This window comes from Podarcis filfolensis (genome assembly GCF_964270895.1).
Source record: "Podarcis filfolensis genome assembly, chromosome: 3".
In the NCBI taxonomy this organism is placed as follows: domain Eukaryota; kingdom Metazoa; phylum Chordata; class Lepidosauria; order Squamata; family Lacertidae; genus Podarcis; species Podarcis filfolensis.
This window is the reverse complement of record NC_139606.1, coordinates 109,825,530-109,844,404: the sequence shown is the minus strand read 5'-3', so window position 1 is coordinate 109,844,404 and position 18,875 is coordinate 109,825,530. Positions and strand designations below refer to the sequence as shown.

Here is an 18,875-nt window from a genome sequence, read left to right as displayed (position 1 = left end):
AGAAAACTGGCCACATATGGTCTCTCCCCAGAGTATTTATTAAGTTTAGAAAGGGGAAGGGCCAAGAACATAATCAAAGAAAGACTCAGGGACATTGAAGCCCAAAATGACTTTAATCAACTTCCGATAACTTATAAACTTCTATACAACCCCCAAAGGCCCCATCTAGCAAACTATCTCAAAGTACTAGACAACGCTAAACACCGATGGGCGTTTTCCAGGGCCCGCTTTAACGCTCTCCCTTCAGCTCTTCTAGAGGGAAGATACAATAAAATACCGATCGAACAAAGATTATGTCCCTGTAACAGCAATGAAATCGAAACCATTGGGCATGTCATCTTATACTGCCCATTGTATCGAGACTCAAGAAAAGAGCTGATCGAACCGATTCTGAGGAAAATACCTCGTAGTACAGACGACACCTATATCAGACACCTCTTAGCTGACAAAGAGCCCGAAATTAACAGGCCCGTGGCAAAGTACTGTTACATTGCAACAAGAATAAGACGAGCAATGATGTCAACAACGGAGTTCAAATTGTAAACATTGAAGGAACGATAATAAACAGTAGCGACACCTGAATTGAATTTTTAAAATTTTAAAAGTCGAAACCTGGTCATAAATATAAGCACCAATTCTGTGAATTGGCCATATTTCTACTGTTATTTGTAGCACAATGCTACTTTTAATGTCATATTTTTATAAATTGCTTCCTGGTCACTGACCGTATTAAAGATATTTGATTTTGACTTGTTAATTGTATTATATGATTTATGCTGTACTTCTAATGCTCTGCTCTGTTAATGTTATTTATTGTTTGACCACTCTTAGAATTACATCTCTCCCCCTGCCCTCCCATCATCCTTGCTGCTATCAATAAGTTTTTGTCCTATTCCTAGAATTCCGATTTAACACAGTATTTCACAAAACCTAATAGCACAGTTAATGCTGCAGTTGGGAGGGCATAACCCACAATTTCTTTCATTTTATTTATCACAGCTTTCCTACCCCCCCCACCTTGAAGTTTTAGTTTACAGCGCTGCCAGACACACATTGATTTTTATTTTTATTACTTACCTGTGGCCTTTTCAGACCGACTTTTTGATTTCTCTCGGGAGCGAAGGACTACTGAAGTAAAATGTTAAAGAAATCCTCGCTCCCTGAGCCAGGTTTACATATTCTATATAAAAAAAAAATGTTACAGGAAAGACTGTCATTGTGTCTGCCATCTGTAAAAGGTAGGCTTAAGCTGCCGATGAAGCTGCGGAAAATGATTGGACATGACTGATGTTTCCAAAGTCACCTGGGAGCGAAGGAAAAGCGATCACATTTCTTCTCATGGAGATGGGGAATCTGCTGAGAGAGATAAGCTGATGACGTGCCCCTTCTTCAGCTTTGTGGTTGTTAAAATCCAGCAGTGGTCAAAATTGTTGTTTAGTCATTTAGTCGTGTCCGACTCTTCGTGACCCCATGGACCAGAGCACGCCAGGCACTCCTGTGTTTCACTGCCTCCCGCAGTTTGGTCAGACTCATGCTGGTAGCTTCGAGAACACTGTCCAACCATCTCGTCCTCTGTCGTCCCCTTCTCCTTGTGCCCTCCATCTTTCCCAACATCAGGGTCTTATCCAGGGAGTCTTCTCTTCTCATGAGGTGGCCAAAGTACTGGAGCCTCAGCTTCAGGATCTGTCCTTCCAGTGAGCACTCAGGGCTGATTTCCTTCAGAATGGATAGGTTTGGTCTTGCAGTCCATGGGACTCTCAAGAGTCTCCTCCAGCACCATAATTCAAAAGCATCAATTCTTCAGTGATCAGCCTTCTTTATGGTCCAGCTCTCACTTCCATACATCACCACTGGGAAAACCATAGCTTTAACTATACGGACCTTTGTTGGCAAGGTGATGTCTCTGGTTTTTAAGATGCTGTCTAGGTTTGTCATTGGTTTTCTCCCAAGCAGCTGGTGTCTTTTAATTTCGTCAAAATTAAGAAATGATAGTTATGCACCAGGGGTTAGCCCTGCCCAGACCTTGAACCCGAGGTCTCCTCAGATGAGCAGCAAGGGGAACAGGACCCTCCAGTCAAGGCTGTCCATGAGCCTGAGGAACCATCACATCTGGGCACTCCTGACCAAGGACCGGAGGTACCCAAAACACCTGTCAGCTCTCAGGTTCCACCACCTTCATCTCCTCCATGGGCCACAGAAGCAGAGGATGATGGACCAGTTGGGCTGTAACAGGAAACCATGGTTTCTTCTTACTGCCCGAGCCTCTGGCTTGCCCATTTCCCTTCCCTCTTCCTTACATAGCCACAGGGCCAGATTTAGGTTTGATGAGGCCCTAAGCTACTGAAGGTAATGGGGCCCTTTATATGTCCAGCTGTCCTTTGTCAGCAACAAATTGTCATTTTTTGTGTGTTGAATATATGCTATACGCTAATTTATGGACCTAATAGGAATCTAAAGCCAGTTGCACATGCAGAATGCAGGCACCCTATATATAGAAATGAGCAAACCAGTGATATTTTATGGAACTGGCTACAAGGCGGGGCCCATTACTTACATCATAAGAGCCTACACAACACAAAACACTGTTGCTGTATGTAGGTTTTATTTTATTTGTTTTTTATCTTATATTTTGGAAATGTACGTCCAGTTTTTTTCCTTTACATTTTTTTGGGGGGCCCCAAGAGAGTGGGGCCCTAAGCTATAGCTTGTTTAGCTTATATGTAAATCCGGCAATGCATAGCCACAAGGAAGGAACCAAAAGCTTTTGTTTCCACCTTAAAATTAAGCACTATTTCCCATTACACCTGAACGTGAGGAACTGTGGTTTGTTGGAAGAAAACCAGGATCAAGCTGTGGTTTCAGACCCTGGCCTGCTCAAACAAACCACGAGTTTGGAGGTAAAGTGGAACAGATTGTTTTAAAAGTGGTAGCAAAAGGTTCTGATCTCATCCTTGTGTCCAAGAGGAGGATGGTGAAGGAAATATGTTGAGCTCAACACTTCCATGTTGTTGTTGTTCTTCTGTCATTGTTATTCTTGTTGTTTCTGTATTTATTACCTACCCTTCACCACAAGGTCCCAGGTGGATTGCCAGTGTAAAACACAACATTAAAAACAGATAACATGCAAAGCCAGAGTGAGTCTTAAATATATCATACTTTTCCATGTAAAAGACTAGGTTTTTTTTTTACTAAAAATAATGTTAAAAAGGGGGGGGGTTAGTTTTATACACGGGGGCAACCTCCCCCCATTTTCTTAATTTTGAGTCCCCCAAAATAGGGGGCATCTTATACAGGGGGGCGTGTTATACACGGAAAAATACGGTACATATTTCAAATGTCAAAAGGCCATGGTAAAGAGGTGTGTCTTCACCATACGATGAAAGCTGATAATGTACAGTTCACTGGCTGCCTAGGAAGCTGCAAATCTTTTGCCTCCAAAGCAGACATCTCTTGGAAATGATTTTTTTTTTTTTACATTTCCTTTTTATGCAGGGAAGTTGAGGGTTGTGCAGTGCTGCACGACTACTTAAGAGAATTAATTCTGACTTCAGTAGCGGATGGAAAACAGCATTCTGATGATGGTGTTGATTAAGATGAACGTATGTGGTGTAGCTGATAAGAATAATGGTTTTTAACCCTCTGTTTATAGCTGTTCAAAATGGACACGTTGACGTGATAAAGCTTCTTCTTCAACAAGGAGCAAATATTAATGGTCCCCACTGTTGGTCTGAATGGAATTCTGTGCACCAAGCTGCTTTTCAGGTAATCTATAAATCCATAATTTCATTTCCATATAAATAAAGTTTTACTCTTTCTCCCTCTCTCTCTTAAAATGGCAGCTTTGTGTAGTCTTTGCATGCTGTTTCTTTTGGTGATTTATGACAGCCGGGTGCAGAAAAGTCAGTTTAAATGCAAATGATCGTTCTGAATACGGCAGGAATTGTGCCGAGCGTTAAACACAGCGAGCATGTTAAAATATTTAAAGTATTACACGTGTTTTTAAGAAATGATCAGGCATAACATGGGTGATAAATCTGTTGTTGAACATTAATATGCTTGAAATAATTCTTTTGTCCTGATGCACTGGGGCTCCTCAAACAACAGGCAGAGGAGTTTCAGTATTTAAAAGGTAAAATACAAGCTTGGAGAGTTGTATTGTCTGCAGTTCCCTGCCCAAGCCAACCTCCCAAGTTCTTTGGCACAGAATGCTCTCTGAACTGCTAGAGCAGCGGACGTTCTGGGCTGGGCCTTGCAGAATCCCATGACTTTGACAGATTCGGCTTTAAATATGTACTGAACTAAATTTCTCCTACATCCCTATTTTCGGAACGTACAGAGTGGTCGAGGGAGGGAGACACTACTAAGCGCTGGGAACCACGAACAACGGCACGGTACTCAATGCAAATACATGTCGAGATCTCGCTCTGTTTTTAACAACAACGAACTCCTTTTTTACCCACTTTCAGAACTACCCGGAGATATTGAAATTACTCCTCGACAAAGGAGCCGAAAAAGAATGTGTGGATGATTTTGGGATCACCCCTTTATTTGTTGCTGCGCAGTATGGGAAGCTGGAAAGTTTAAGGATACTTATATCATACGGTAACCCTTTTCTGTTTCTGTGAAGCTGCTGTCTTTCAGCAGATTTCCTTGGTGTAAGCTGGGTGTGTGTGTGAATAACAGTATTACCATTGTTTAATAGAAGTGGCTTATTAACAAACTGAATGTTTCAAGGAGAAGAGTTGTAGCTCAGGGTTAGAGCACCTGCTGCAGGTCGTAGCAGAGACCTGTAGCTTAGATAGCTTTTAAAAGATTTAAAATAAATTTATGGAGGGATTTGTTGTTGTTATTTTGTTGCATTATAGAAAGAAAAGTAATAGATTTACATCTCCATGAAATGCAAAACAGTTTAAAAAATAATGATGGCATTTAACTAAAACGTTGCACTATAATAATAAATAACAATAATAATTTATTATTTATACCCCACCCATCTGGCCGGGTCCCCCCAGCCACTCTGGGCAGCTTCCAAAAAAACACCAAAATACAATAATCTATTAAACATTAAAAGCTTCCCCAAACAGGGCTGCCTTTAGATGTCTTCTAAAAGTTTGGTAGTTATTTTTCTCTTTGACATCTGGTGGGAGGGCGTTCCACAGGGCGGGCGCCACTACCGATGGAAGGATTAATGCAAGGATTAGCTACAGCGCAACCAGCTATCCCTTCTCTCCTCACCTGTTCATGTCTGCATCATCCCCAAATCTGCTCTGGAGGATTTGGGGTAACCCCCCCCCAGAACAGGTTTAGGGGGCAAGTGATGAGAGGAGAAGAGAAGAGTTGAGAATAGAAGAGTGTTCTATTGCAGAGGGAGAAATCTGGGCACTGATGGACTGACATGCATAACACGATACTGACTACAATCTTAAAGAACAAGAAATATAAGACCAAATTCCTAAAAAAACCCATATGACCAATAATACTATAGAAAGAACAGATCCGACCCCTCCCCACGAGAAAATGAGTACCATAGTAAAGGCCAGAGTCATTTCAAGGTGCAATCCAACGTTAAGAAGCTTGGGCAAGAAGGGTAGTCTTAAAGCTGGTGTCTGAAAACTGACCATGTTGATGCCAGGCGTTTTTCCCTTGGGAGAGCATTCCACAAATGGAGAACCACTACTGGGGGGGGGGGAACTCATTAATGCATTGCCATCTTTTGCACCTCTCTCAAAGGAGGTACACAGAGAAGGGCCCCTGGTGGTGACTGAAGGGCCGGGGAAGTTGCAATGAAACCTCCACATTTGTAGGCAGTGTATCTCTGATGATCAGATATAGAAGGGATATTTGTTAATGTCATAGTCTGCTTTTGAGCATTCCTTTTTTATAGTTTTTTTATTCAAAATTATAACAAGACATATTATCCAAAAACGTATCATCCTTGTCCCCCCCCATTTTTCCTCCCTCCCCTCTCCCACACAAAACCCACCCACCCCCACCCCATCCACCCCGACTTCCCTCAGTTCCAGTCTTTGGTTTCTCTAAGAATGCTGTTTTCTGCATGTTACAAAGTTGTATAGATCCTCAAACTATTTAGCTGATTGTTATCAATACAAAGTTTGTGAATGTTTATTCAAAACCTGCCAAGGAGTCCAGTTCGCTTTGTTGCGTCTTCAGATACTTTGTAAAGGGATCCCATTCATCCTTAAAGTCACAGTTATCCTTGTCCCGTAGCTTATATGCTGATGGTCCAGCGCCGAGGGCCTTCTGGCGGTTCCCTCATTGCGAGAAGCAAAGCTACAGGGAACCAGGCAGAGGGCCTTCTCGGTAGTGGCGCCTGCCCTGTGGAACGCCCTCCCATCGGATGTCAAAGCGATAAATAACTACCTGACATTCAGAAGACATCTTAAGGCAGCCCTGTTCAGGGAAGTTTTTAATCTGTGATATTTTAGTGTATTTTTGGTTTTCTATGGAAGCCGCCCAGAGTGGCTGGGGAAACCCAGCCAGATGGCGGGGTACAAATAATAAATTATTATTATTATTATTATTATTATTATTATTATTATTAGTCAGTTTTGCCAGTTCTGCATAGTCCGTCAATTTTTCTTGCCATGATTCTTTAGTTGGGGTTTTTTCAGTCTCCCATCCTTGTGCTACCAGAACTCTCGCGGTCGTTGTTGCATACATGCTTTGAGCATCTGGCAAGACCAGATGGGCCGTTAGTTTGACCCTACTGTGTACTTCATAACTCCCTGAGCGTGCATAGCAAGCATACACAGCAAAGGTAATTTACAGTGGTCCTATTGAACGGCAGGAATGTTTGCAAGATGCAGAGTGCTGGGCTTTAACCACCTCTCTTATTCATTAATTACTGGGTTCTCTGTTGCCTATCAGGAGCAAACGTCAACTGTAAAGCCAAGGATCGGGCCACTCCGTTATTTATCGCTGCGCAGGAGGGCAATGACGAATGCACGGAGCTGTTGTTATCCAGCGGAGCAGATCCAAACCTGTATTGCAATGAAGATGAGTGGCAGTTACCTATCCACGCTGCAGCAGAAATGGGGCACAGCAAGTAGGTTCTAGAAGAAGCTGCTCCAATTTTCAAGCAAGCAAAGTTGTCACTAGACTTAACCTTGTACTCCAGGGGTAGGAAGGTAAAGGACCCCTGGACGGTTAAGTCCAGTCAAAGGCGACTATGGGGCTGCGGCACTCATCTTGCTTTTCAGGCCGAAGGAGCTGGCGTTTGTCCGCAGACAGCTTTCCGGGTCATGTGGCCAGCAGGACTAAACCGCTTTTGGCGCAACAGAACACCGTGATGGAAATCAGATCACATGGAAACGCCGTTTACCTCCCTGCCGCAGTTGTACCTATTTATCTACTTCCACTGGCATGCTTTCAAATTGCTAGGTTGGCAGGAGCTGGGACAGAGGAACGGGAGCTCACTCCGTCGCAGGGATTCGAATGTGGGGACACAGGTGGTGCTGTGGTCTAAACCATTGAGTCTCTTGGGTTTGCCGATCCAAAGGTCCAGGGGTAGGAAGTTCCACTGGCTCAGAGCCCAGAACCCCACTTGAGCTGGGGTGCGGGGCTTACATCAGTGTATCTCTTGCTGAACTGGCATTAGGGATATGTGCTGGCGCAGCCCTGGCTGAGCCTTGACTCAGCCAGCAAATCTGCTGAATGCAAAGTCTCTCATCCAGGTAGATCTTAGGTTTGGATTGCACTTCAAATCTGTGTAAACCAAGATTTAACTGCATTTTAATTTCAACGCTATATTTTAAAGTAATTTACAAATGTGTGATCCTCTCCCCCACAATCCATTAAGGATCAACCTGTTTTAAACTCTGGAATCACTGTTTTAATATTTATGTAACATTGAGGTTAAGTTGGGTTGCTGGTTTTTAAAGCGCCAGGAAAGATTTTGCTCTTGCACTGAAACCTGTAGCAATAACAAGCACTTTTCATATCCTTAGTATACTACGCTTGCTCGTACCTGTTACTGACCGGCTCTGTGGCAGCGCCGAAGGCAAAGTGAGCCCTGTCTACTCTGCAGTCCTAGGCGGTCATGAAGATTGCTTGGAGTTATTGCTTAAGGAAGGTTACAGCCCAGATGCCCAGGCTTGTCCAGTCTTTGGCTGCAGATCACCCATGCCCCTGGCTTTCCAAAAGGGGTAGGTATCAGCAGGAACTGGCAGGAGAGGGTGGACAAAAAGTCGGTGGCAGTGATCACTCAGAACCTGACATAAAATAACTTGTTGTTGTTGTTTAGTTTGCAGAGGGGCATAGTTCTGAAGACAAAAGTTGGGACAAACTGGAGGGGGGGGGGACAGCAAAGTGAAGAAGAACTGGAAGGGAGAGGGCTAACAGACACTCTCTCTCGCTGGAAAGTGTCCAGCCTATCAGTCCGAGGTCACGGAGAGCAGATTAGGTGGCTAGCACGGTGGTTGCGAGATCAGGTTGCAAGGCACAGAGTGACAGTAAGCGACTCTTTTCGCTTTGTCCTGCTTATCTACAGCCAAAGCGGGGGGGGGGGGGGGAGCCGAGTTCCTGAAGCCTGACACTTGTTGTTGTTGTTTAGTCGTTTAGTCGTGTCTGACTCTTTGTGACCCCATGGACCAGAGCACGCCAGGCACTCCTGTCTTCCACTGCCTCCCGCAGTTTGGTCAAACTCATGCTGGTAGCCTCGAGAACACTGTCCAACCATCTCGTCCTCTGTCGTCCCCTTCTCCTTGTGCCCTTCATCTTTCCCAACATCAGGGTCTTTTCCAGGGAGTCTCCTCTTCTCATGAGGTGGCCAAAGTATTGGAGCCTCAGCTTCAGGATCTGTCCTTCCAGGGAGCACTCAGGGCTGATTTCCTTAAGAATGGATAGGTTTGATCTTCTTGCAGTCCATGGGACTCTCAGGAGTCTCCTCCAGCACCATAATTCAAAAGCATCAATTCGGCAATCAGCCTTCTTTATGGTCTAACTCTCACTTCCATACATCACTACTGGGAAAACCATAGCTTTTACTATACGGACCTTTGTTGGCAAGGTAACTTACTGTGTTCCATATTGCTGTGTAATATATGAAGCTGTCTTCCCCCCTCTGTAGAGCTAAACATACGTATGGACTTTTTGAACTTCGGTGCTGGAATTCCACACGCGCCCCCGGCAGGTTTAACCAACGTGGTACCTTCCAGATGTTGTTGACCTTCAGCTTTGATCAGCCCCAGCCAGCATGGAGAATAGTCAAGGTTGATAGGATCTGTGGTCCTGCAACATCTGGAAAGAACTACATTGGCTACTCCTGCTCTAGGGCTTTCTTTTAAAAACAGGGGTTTCCTCTCAGGCTGCAATTGTGTAAACACTAACCTGGGAGTAAGCCCAATTAAATCCACGAGGCTTCCTGATGAACAGGCGGCCACAGAATTGCACTTCTGCCTGGTGTATACCAGTTCTGGGTCGTATCCAAAGAACCTGGCAAGGATTTCCTTGGGGAAGTTTTCCTCTTTGAAGCAGAGGCTTGTCGAACACACATTCAGTCTAATTTCCTTGCTTTCAAAGGGTCTTTATCAGCAATCTCTGTCTCTAGGGAACTTGACATGATTTTGTAATTGAGTCAAGTATATTCTTAATTAGCATAGAACTCTCTCTCTCTCTCTCTCTCTCCTCCCCTCCCATCTCCTTCTGCTTGAAATGGCTGCTTGATTCTCTCCTAATATCAATCTCTCATTTTCCTTTTAAAAAAAGAAGATAATGTTATTAGCATGGATTCTGCTGGGGTTTCCTTTTCTATATTACGCACGGAGGGTGCAGGAGGAATGCTTGTTGACGCAGTTTGATTTTTTTCCTCTTCCAGCTTACAGGAAAGGAGAAATTCTGAAATGCGTTAAAACAGAAATGCATTTATCAGTCCAGAGTTTCTCAAACGTGATATGTGTATCTGTTGCTGGTCTTAAAGTCCTTTGCCATATTTTATTGTGTATTTGTATCATTCTTGCCTTTGTCAGTCGTATTGCAATGACTTCTGATGAACCCTAAGAAAACAAATCAGATAAACTGGATTTCTTTTAAAACTGTAGTTATAAGCCCTGTTTGGTGTGGCAAAGGTTGGGTTTTTTCCCCTGTTAGCATTTGCTAATGTTAATATTTTACCTATTTTGAATTTCGTTCTAATGGTCTCTCTCGAGATGTTTTTGCTTTTATCATAACTCACCTTGAGCATTCAGGATGGCATCACTCTGCAGATATTCTTTTTATGAAATTATGATAATTAACAACCTTGGTAGAAGTAACAGGGGAAAATGTCCAGGCAGCCTCAGGGAACTGTCCTGCATAAGTTACAAGAGACTTGGTTTTCCAAAAACAAATTCTTTTTACGTAGAGATGGATCAAACATGCAACCCTAAGCCCAAATTATGTGGACTCCTGCAGAGAAGATTGCAGGCGCTTTGCTCTTCCTCTGGTCCTGTGTCTGCTGCACTGCTGTGAGCTAAGCCATGGTTTGGCTGAGCAGGCTTGCGGTTTCTTCTGCTCCAGACAATAACCAAGGCTTATAACCAAGGTTTTTTCCTTTGGCTTATAGCTTGTGGTTTGTCTGGAGCAGACAAACCAGAAGCCCAGATTCAGACAAGCCAAACCATTGTTTATAAGCCAAACCATTGTATATAAGCCAAACCATTGTTTAGCTCGCAGCAATAGCAGCAGGACTGGAGGAAGAGCAAAATGGCCGCGGTCTCCTCTCTAGGAACTCGCATGCTCACGTATTAGCAGCAACCCATGGTTTGGCTTTGCACTATGCATGAACCAACTCGTGTTTTCAAAACCTGGATGCTTTCAATGCTTTTTACTTTCTTCCTTTCTGCTTAGTTTCAAAAGCTATTTAAACTTCCAGTAATGTAACTAGACGCTGAAGAAGAAACAGGAGGGTAACCAGTGAGAAAGACATTATCCCAGTTTGTAAAGAAGGACGTACTTGCAGTTTAACCAGTTCCTCATACTAATCAAAATGGCTAACGGTCTGGCAAGATTAACATGGCTTGTCACAGATTCAAGAAATACTATTAGAACTTCAGTGATATATCGAGGAAGTCAGCAGTTTTCAAAGTGTTGTGGGGGACCCAGGGCTTCCTCAGATTGAGGATCTGCCTTCTTCAGACAGTTTGCCCACCACTGTGGATCTTCTCCTGAAATGTGTGGTTGCAGGGGAGCATATGCACGCATGATTTTATTTGTATGCTGCTTTCCCACAGTTCAAACCATGCTCAAGGCAGCTTACAACATGGGGGGGAAAATACCTAACTGCAACATAATAAAAGTTGTTGTGGTGGTTTAGTCGTTTAGTCGTGTCCGACTCTTCGTGACCCCATGGACCAGAGCACGCCAGGCACTCCTGTTTTCCGCTGCCTCCCGCAGTTTGGTCAAACTCATGTTGGTAACTTCGAGAACACTGTCCAATCATCTCGTCCTCTGTCGTCCCCTTCTCCTTGTGCCCTCCTTCTTTCCCAACATCAGGGTCTTTTCCAGGGAGTCTTCTCTTCTCATGAGGTGGCCAGAGTATTGGAGCCTCAGCTTCACGATCTGTCCTTCCAGTGAGCACTCGGGGCTGATTTCCTTCCGCATGGATGCGTTTGATCTTCTTGCAGTCCATGGGACTCTCAAGAGTCTCCTCCAGCACCAGAATTCAAAAGCATAAATTCTTTGGCATCAGCCTTCTTTATGGTCCAGCTCTCACTTCCATACATCACTACTGGGAAAACCATAGCGTTAACTATACAGACCTTTGTTGGCAAGGTGATGTCTCTGCTTTTTAAGATGCTGTCTAGGTTTCATATGCAATTGATAAAACATCCAAAAATACACAACCAAGCTGAACAATTGCCATATGAATCACAACACCTAAAATATAGATACGAAAACCAAACAGCAACCACTCACCCAACAACAACACACCACCACCACCACCACCACAAACAACATCCCAGTGTGATTTGCAGTTGTTCCTCTGTGGGCCTTTTGGTGCTCAAGTGCAGACATTTTGAAAAACAAAACTGCATTGACAAATGTGTGTTTTTTGAACATTGGTTGCAGGTCTGGCTTAATCCTCATTCTTCTGAAGTATGGGATCACACTGTCGGAAGCAGATTTAGGTCTCTGTCTGCATGATGGAAGGTTCTCCTTATTTCAGCATTTCTTGAAGCGAGGCTGTAAGCTTCCACGCAGAGAGCAACAGACGGAATTTACGAAGAATGCAATTCTTGCAGGAGGCAAGCACAAAGAATGGTTGCCATCCCTCCTGTTGGCTGGGTTCAATCCGGTGCATCTCCTCAATGAATCATGGTAAGCAAGATTACATACAGATTACACCCCCCCCTCCATATGACATGCACCTTCACCAATCGTTTTCAGTGCATGTGATAAATGTATTCAGGCAAGCCTTTGGGGGAAGGGGCTAACGTTTCCTTTTATTCTGATTTTGTAGGTCTTTCACATTTGTGAATTTTCTCTGTGTTGTTTTATACCTTGTTCTGTTTTCAATCAAAGTTTTTTAGTGGTCTCTGCATTATCGGAAATAAAATACACTGTGCACATGTGAGCAGAATACACACATGCATGTATTCACTTGTGTGTACATGCATGCATATAGATGCACATCCACCTTGTCTATTTGTGGTTTTTCACTTTGCAGATGCGCTGCACTTAATAGCTCTGGGTTGTTCTGTCGGCACAAGCATTTCTTTCTTCTTCTTCTTTTTAAAATAATTTTAATAATTGATTTTGTTAAGAAGAAGTACAATCGTAACAAAAAGAAAGATCATCACAGCCTGGAAGGGCAAAAGAACAAAAGTACAGTGCAGCTCCGAAGGAACAGTAAAATATAAAGTCCTACAATGATTCCCTTTACAAATAAAACAGATATGTAAAAATGAAAGTTTGCCAATGAAGGCTTTCCCCCCACCTGTGAGTTGTGTTATTATTTAACATAAAGGTTCTATAAAGCCTTAGATGAGACAGTCATCTGCATATGTAGTAGACCCGCAATGTACGCACATTTAACTTGTGCACATTCAGCTTTATGTGCTCGACAAAAAAATTAAAAAGTGACTGGAAAAAACTTTGACAATTTCACCTGCCGTTGTATCCAGTGTGTCTTGACTATATGCAATTTTGGCTTTATGCGCTATTTTAGAATATGGTTCCTGTTGCAGGTAATGCGGATTCTCTGATTCAGTTAAATAAGCACAGTACTGTACAGTAATTGGAAGCAGACTCCTCTGACTGTGCCTCTTTCTCCAAAAGCTCTCCTTTCCCATGATGATTTCCTCTCCCTTTTAGCCATGGTGTGGTGTTATGTCAGCACCAAGGCCAATTCTAACCATGGTTTGTCAACCAGCTTCAGATCCTCTTTTCAAGCTAATTGTGGTTGGCATGAATCTCAGGGCAGATGTAACACTACACAGTGGTTAAATTGACAAGAGGTTCACATGCAAAAAAGGGGGGAATGAATGAGTAAGGCATTCCTGATCAATTAACCATGGTTACCACTGAGGGAAAACTGCCTCTAGTGGACATCCTGGTTAGCATTTAACTAGGGTTAAGTTCAGGTTTTAGCCTTGATTGGGACTCACAATGGGGATTTCTGTGGGGGAGAGATTAGGGGCAAAGGAAGTGCATGCTCTTGCAGCCCAATCTCTTAACCATGGTTTCAAGAGCGTTATGTCTGCTGCAGCCCCAAGTCCAAAAAAGAAGCAGGCTTGGAATAAAAAGGTAAAAGGACTCCTTACCATTAGGTCCAGTCGTGGCCCACTCTGGGGTTGCGGTGCTCATCTCGCTTTACTGACCGAGGGAGCTTCCGGATCATGTGGCCAGCATGACTAAGCCGCTTCTGGTGAACCAGAGCAGCGCACGGAAACGCCGTTTTACCTTCCCGCCGGAGCGGTACCTATTTATCTACTTGCACTTGATGTGCTTTCAAACTGCTAAGTTGGCAGGAGCAGGGACCGAGCAACGGGAGCTCACCCCGTCGCGGGGATTCGAACCGCCGACCTTCTGATCAGCAAGTCCTAGGCTCTGTGGTTTAACCCACAGCACCACCTGCGTCCCCTTAGGCTTGGAATAGAGGTGAATAATTGTTGACAGACAGTGAAAGTGGAAGAGAAGCGACGGCAGAACCTCCTTACAGGGAGAACATAGTGTGGATCTTTCACAGAATTGTGTTCTTTGTTGAATTCCAGCTGTGTTGACTCATCACCGAGGGCAGGAGGCCTGTCTCCATCAAGTGAAAGGAGAAAACAAGCCGTACGCTGTGTTTCTAAAGGTTTCAGCAAGGGGGCAGGGAAGGCATGTGCAGACCCGCTTCTATGGGAAAGGGGCACAAAATGCCATTTCTGTGCTGTAAAAGGGCAGGAATCATCTCGTTGCTGAACACACAAGACTTGCAGCTGGGTTAAAATAATAAAAAAGAGCCCTGTATTCCGAAGCAAAACATTAAAGGTCACTGGATGCAGGCAGCATGAAAAAGGTTCTTTTAACTGCTTCGATCTCTAGGAAAGATCCCTGTACCTTGAAGGCTGCTTCCTTAAGGGAAGCAAAATATAAATCCTTTAATTATGGCACTTGGACAAGCTTATAGTTTCCAACTGGCAGCCCGCTTGCTGAGTGTAATTTAATACTAGGGGTGGGCAAGCAAAGTAAGTATTGCTGAATTCATCAAGCCGTCGAGAGCCTAAGTTTACAGGCCCCAAGTGCAGCTCAAAGCTGTTCAGCTAAATGAAATGATGTTCTAGTTGAAGGATGATTTCTACCGGGCAGGAGAATCCATACGTACATTGCACCTTCGACAAGTTTAGCAAGCCCTGGTTCAAACTGCTTGTGTGTGATTCAGCCTGGGTGTGTTCTAGGGCAGGGGTTTGGGGAGCTTGCTGGATATTGTTGGATTCGAGTTCCCATCTCCCCCAGCCAGCATGGCCAATGAAGCCCTGCTCTAAGCTTCATGGACACATCCATCCCCATGGACACCAGCTCTGACCTTCTTGGGTTGAGCTGGAAACATAAGAAGAGTCTTACTGGATGAGGCTATGGGCCCAACCAGTCCAGCTCTCTGTTCTCAGGCTGGCCAACCAAGCAGGACTTGAGGGCAACAGTACTGTTGCAGTTTCTGGTACCTGGTCTTCAGAAGCATATTGCCTCCAGCAGTGGAGGAAAGGTTTGCAGTGACTTTTCTTGTGTTCACCTGGAACACAAGTAGAGTGGCTCAGGGTCCCCCATCCCAGAGGGAGTTCACACAGTCAAGTGAAAATGTAAACGCCCCCTCCAAATGTTCCCTGATCAACACAGGTCAGGGGAAGCTCAGGGACTGAGCAGACAGGACGATGTACAATGTGATTTCAGGCAAAAGCTCTCCTAATAACCAAGTTCTTCTCGATCGTAGGGTTTCCTCTGTAAGCAGTGACACTCTCAACTTCCTTCTGGAGTTCACTAACTGGAAGAGGCTTCCCTGGGACGTGGAGCAGATCCTTTCTGACCACAAAGAAACCTCCGCCTGGGTGACTCGCAGTCACTTCGGTAAGTGACTCTATGCAATCTGTTTTATTTCACGGCATAGATGACAAAACTGCTTTTGGGGCTGACGTGCATTACGAACGCTTGGGCAAAATAATGCCTGTAAAAGAAGTGGTGTGGATCTTGATCCAGAGTAATTGTGTTTCACAAAAATCCGTGCTTCGCTGTAGAAGGCTTCGTTGCCAGGAAGACTGTGAAACCTGCCATGCTGGGTGGAGGTTAGGCTATGGTGGAGGCTTTACTCTGACGGCAGAGGCCTCTAAAGCAGAGGGCACCCACTGAAAGTGTGGGGTGGCGGTGGTGGCGGTGGAAGCTGTATCCCACCAATGGTAGTTTATCTCCCCCTGCCCCACAAATGGCTGAGAGAGGTGGTGGAGCCAGATTAGCCAAGAATCTGTTGCATCCTAAGCTGATCCAGTTTCTTGGGGTCCCTTCCAACTCTATCATAAGCCTGATCCAGGCTTCTGGGCCAGGCTAGCTTGGAGAGGTGAAAACCAGCAGTTTTATTGCCATTCTGCACTCTAGTTGGCACAAGGTCTATGGGTGTGGTAGGGGCTTCACTGCACCATGTAGCCTTGTTGCTCCCAGCTGGGAGTTAGAATTCAGGAACGGGGAACCTGTGGACCTCTAGATGTGGACGGAAGGATGATGGGAGTTGTAGTCTGGTCCAGTATACCTGAAGGAGCGTCTCCACCCCCATCGTTCTGCCCGGACACTGAGGTCTATTGCCGAGGGCCTTCTGGTGCTTCCCTCCCTGTGAGAAGCCAAGTTACAGGGAACCAGGCAGAGGCCCTTCTCAGTAGTGGCACCTGCCCTGTGGAACGCCCTCCCACCAGATGTCAAAGAGAAAAACAACTACCTGACATTTAGAAGACATCTGAAGGCTGCCCTGTTTAGGGAAGCTTTTAATGTTTAATAGGTTATTGTATTTTAATATTCTGTTGGAAGCCACCCAGAGTGGCTGGGGAAACCCAGCCAGATGGGTGGGGTATAAATAATAAATTATTATTATTATCATAGTCCAGCAACACGTGGAGAGCAGCTTGTTGATTCTCCCTGCTTTTCAGTGTAGGGTGTTGCTGTAAGTTTGAGGGCTAAGAAGGGCTGCAACCCAGAGAGCCATTGCCAGCCGGAGTAAATAATTTTGAGCTAGATGACTGGTGGACAGACTCCTTCCTATGCAGTGCAAACTGGTTTCAGAGCAGAGGCGTCCATACAACGCGGCTCTTCCAATTAGCCTTCCAAAATCAGTGGGTATATATAAATGATCCTGTCATTCTGCTTGATCCAGCTCTGGAGATAAAGGTCAGCCAATTACTCCTGGCAGTGGTGAAACCCAGGACCACCCGCCAGGGAGAAAGAAAAGCGCAGATACAGTATGGAATCGTCAGTTGCTAACTAGAGACTTGGGAGAGTGAAATACCATTTTTTAATAATAGAAAGGTTAGGCTAGACTCTGATCAGGAAATGTCTTTCTTTTTCTCTCCTGTGTACAAGGCCAGCAAACGTATCAGAATGGTTCAGTCTGAATATTTGCTTAATTACCATCTCTTTGTGGTCTCCCTTCAGTTCACTTACTCGCTGGGCCCTCCCCCGCCCCCAATATTTTCATTATTTTTCTCTCTTGTCTGTTTAAAAGATCTGCAGTATTTTTTTTTTAAAGAATAAGGCAGATGGTGCTATTTAATAGAAGGGAGCTGATTTCAGTCTTCTATTTTAAATTTTATAAACAAAACAAACAAACAAAAACCCGAGAACATCCAGTTTGCACTGAATTTGCAAAGCAAGTCTGTGGGCTCAGGAACTCTTAATGCAGATTAGATATGTCTTGACTGCTAAGTAGATTCAGGGCAGAAGGAAGAAAGGCTTCCACTCTCTAAACAGTGCGTGATGCATTTATGGAATTCGCCGCTGCATGGTGTGGCGATGGCTGCTCAATTAGATGGCTTTAAAAGGAGCCAAGACGAAGTCATGGAGGGGCAGCCTGACCTGTGGTTGTTAACTATGATGGTTTTATGGAACAATTGCAGAAGGGAGCTTGAAGTCCTCTCGGTTGTTGTCCCCCATATAATTCTGTTTTATTTTTCTGCGACAGAGCACATCCCTCCCTTGTCTCATCTTTGCCGTCTGGAGATCCGGTCACTTTTGACGAGCGACCGCTTACGGTCAGACCAGTTTATTCGCCAGCTGCCATTACCCACTTGCCTGCAGGACGCCTTGCTTTACAAAGACGTGTTGAGAAGCTACGCCATTTCGGAATCTCAGCTTAGACTGGGCGATGTGTACCAACAAAATTCCCCGCCATCTCTTTCCAGTTCAGGAAACACAGAGAGGAGAGAAAACACGAGAACTGAAGCAGGCTCCTCATAGTGCTTAAGGCTTCTGGCTGTCATAAGAACCGTGTTGTGGTGCTCAGTGCAATGATAGACCTCTCCACTGCTGCCCGTGTTAGGATATCCTCTCTTCAGAGATTCTTTAAACTCTTGCTCAGAGGCTTTCAGATAAGCGTCCAAGCGCTGTTCTCTCTCAAAGGAGTTCAACATTCAAATGGATGGAAACACTTGCAAAGGCATAAATATTGGCACAGATCATTCCAAGTAAAGATGCATTCCCTGTAAAGCTGGTTGATTTATTTTGATTGTCGTTGATTGTTTTTAATTTCTTACCTGGCTTTTTGCCAGAAGGTCTTAGGCTGTGTTACAACAATATACAATACAATACAATACATTACAAAATACAATACAATACAATACAAATACCTTTATTGGCATTAAAGACATTTCAAATCCGAGGGATAAATTTAAAAGGGACAGGAGTGAGGCTGTCGAGGCTCGCAAGGCACACCTGTCTATTCCCTAGAGCAGGCAAACATCGGCCCTCCAGATGTTTTGGGACTACAACTCCCATCATCCCTAGCTAACAGGACCAGTGGTCAGGGATGATGAGAGTTGTAGTCCCAAAACATCTGGCAGGCCGAGTTTGCCTATGCCTGTTCTAGACCCATAATGGCCTTCAGTATTCTCTCTAGGCCAGACACCCCACAAGACCTCATTCGTACCTTTCTCATTGCCTTGCTGGAATGCTGGTTAGGGGTAGCCTTTTAGCCTCAAGGTTACCTTTGACCAGTGGGCAGGACCACCCACCTATCAATCATCTGGTATTACATTGGCCTTGTGGGGTGTGTGTATGTCTGTGAAGGTAGGGAGATGAAGGAACTTGAATTAATTTCTCTTTCGATGTGGTGATAGTCTCCTGTCCAGCCTCACTGGAGAGCCTCGCTTAGAGGCAGCTACCCTTAGGGCTACATCCTCTGTGCATGCACTTTGACCCAGCCACCG

The 18,875-nt window shown here is 44.6% G+C and overlaps 1 protein-coding gene across 5 annotated transcripts in view; it reads left to right on the top strand.

Moving 5' to 3' along the window:
• ASB3 (ankyrin repeat and SOCS box containing 3) overlaps nt 1-18,156 on the top strand; it is a 51,324-nt gene extending 33,168 nt beyond the window's left edge. For all 5 annotated transcript variants that reach the window (XM_083605259.1, XM_083605260.1, XM_083605263.1 and 2 more), the window contains 7 exons: nt 3,650-3,762; nt 4,467-4,602; nt 6,889-7,066; nt 7,968-8,165; nt 12,067-12,315; nt 15,407-15,540; nt 17,633-18,156. In XM_083605259.1, coding sequence (XP_083461385.1) covers nt 3,650-3,762; nt 4,467-4,602; nt 6,889-7,066; nt 7,968-8,165; nt 12,067-12,315; nt 15,407-15,540; nt 17,633-17,907 — 1,283 coding nt within the window. In that variant the 3' untranslated portion in view covers nt 17,908-18,156. The remainder of the gene's footprint in view (nt 1-3,649; nt 3,763-4,466; nt 4,603-6,888; nt 7,067-7,967; nt 8,166-12,066; nt 12,316-15,406; nt 15,541-17,632) is intronic.
• The last annotated feature ends 719 nt before the right edge of the window (nt 18,157-18,875 follow it).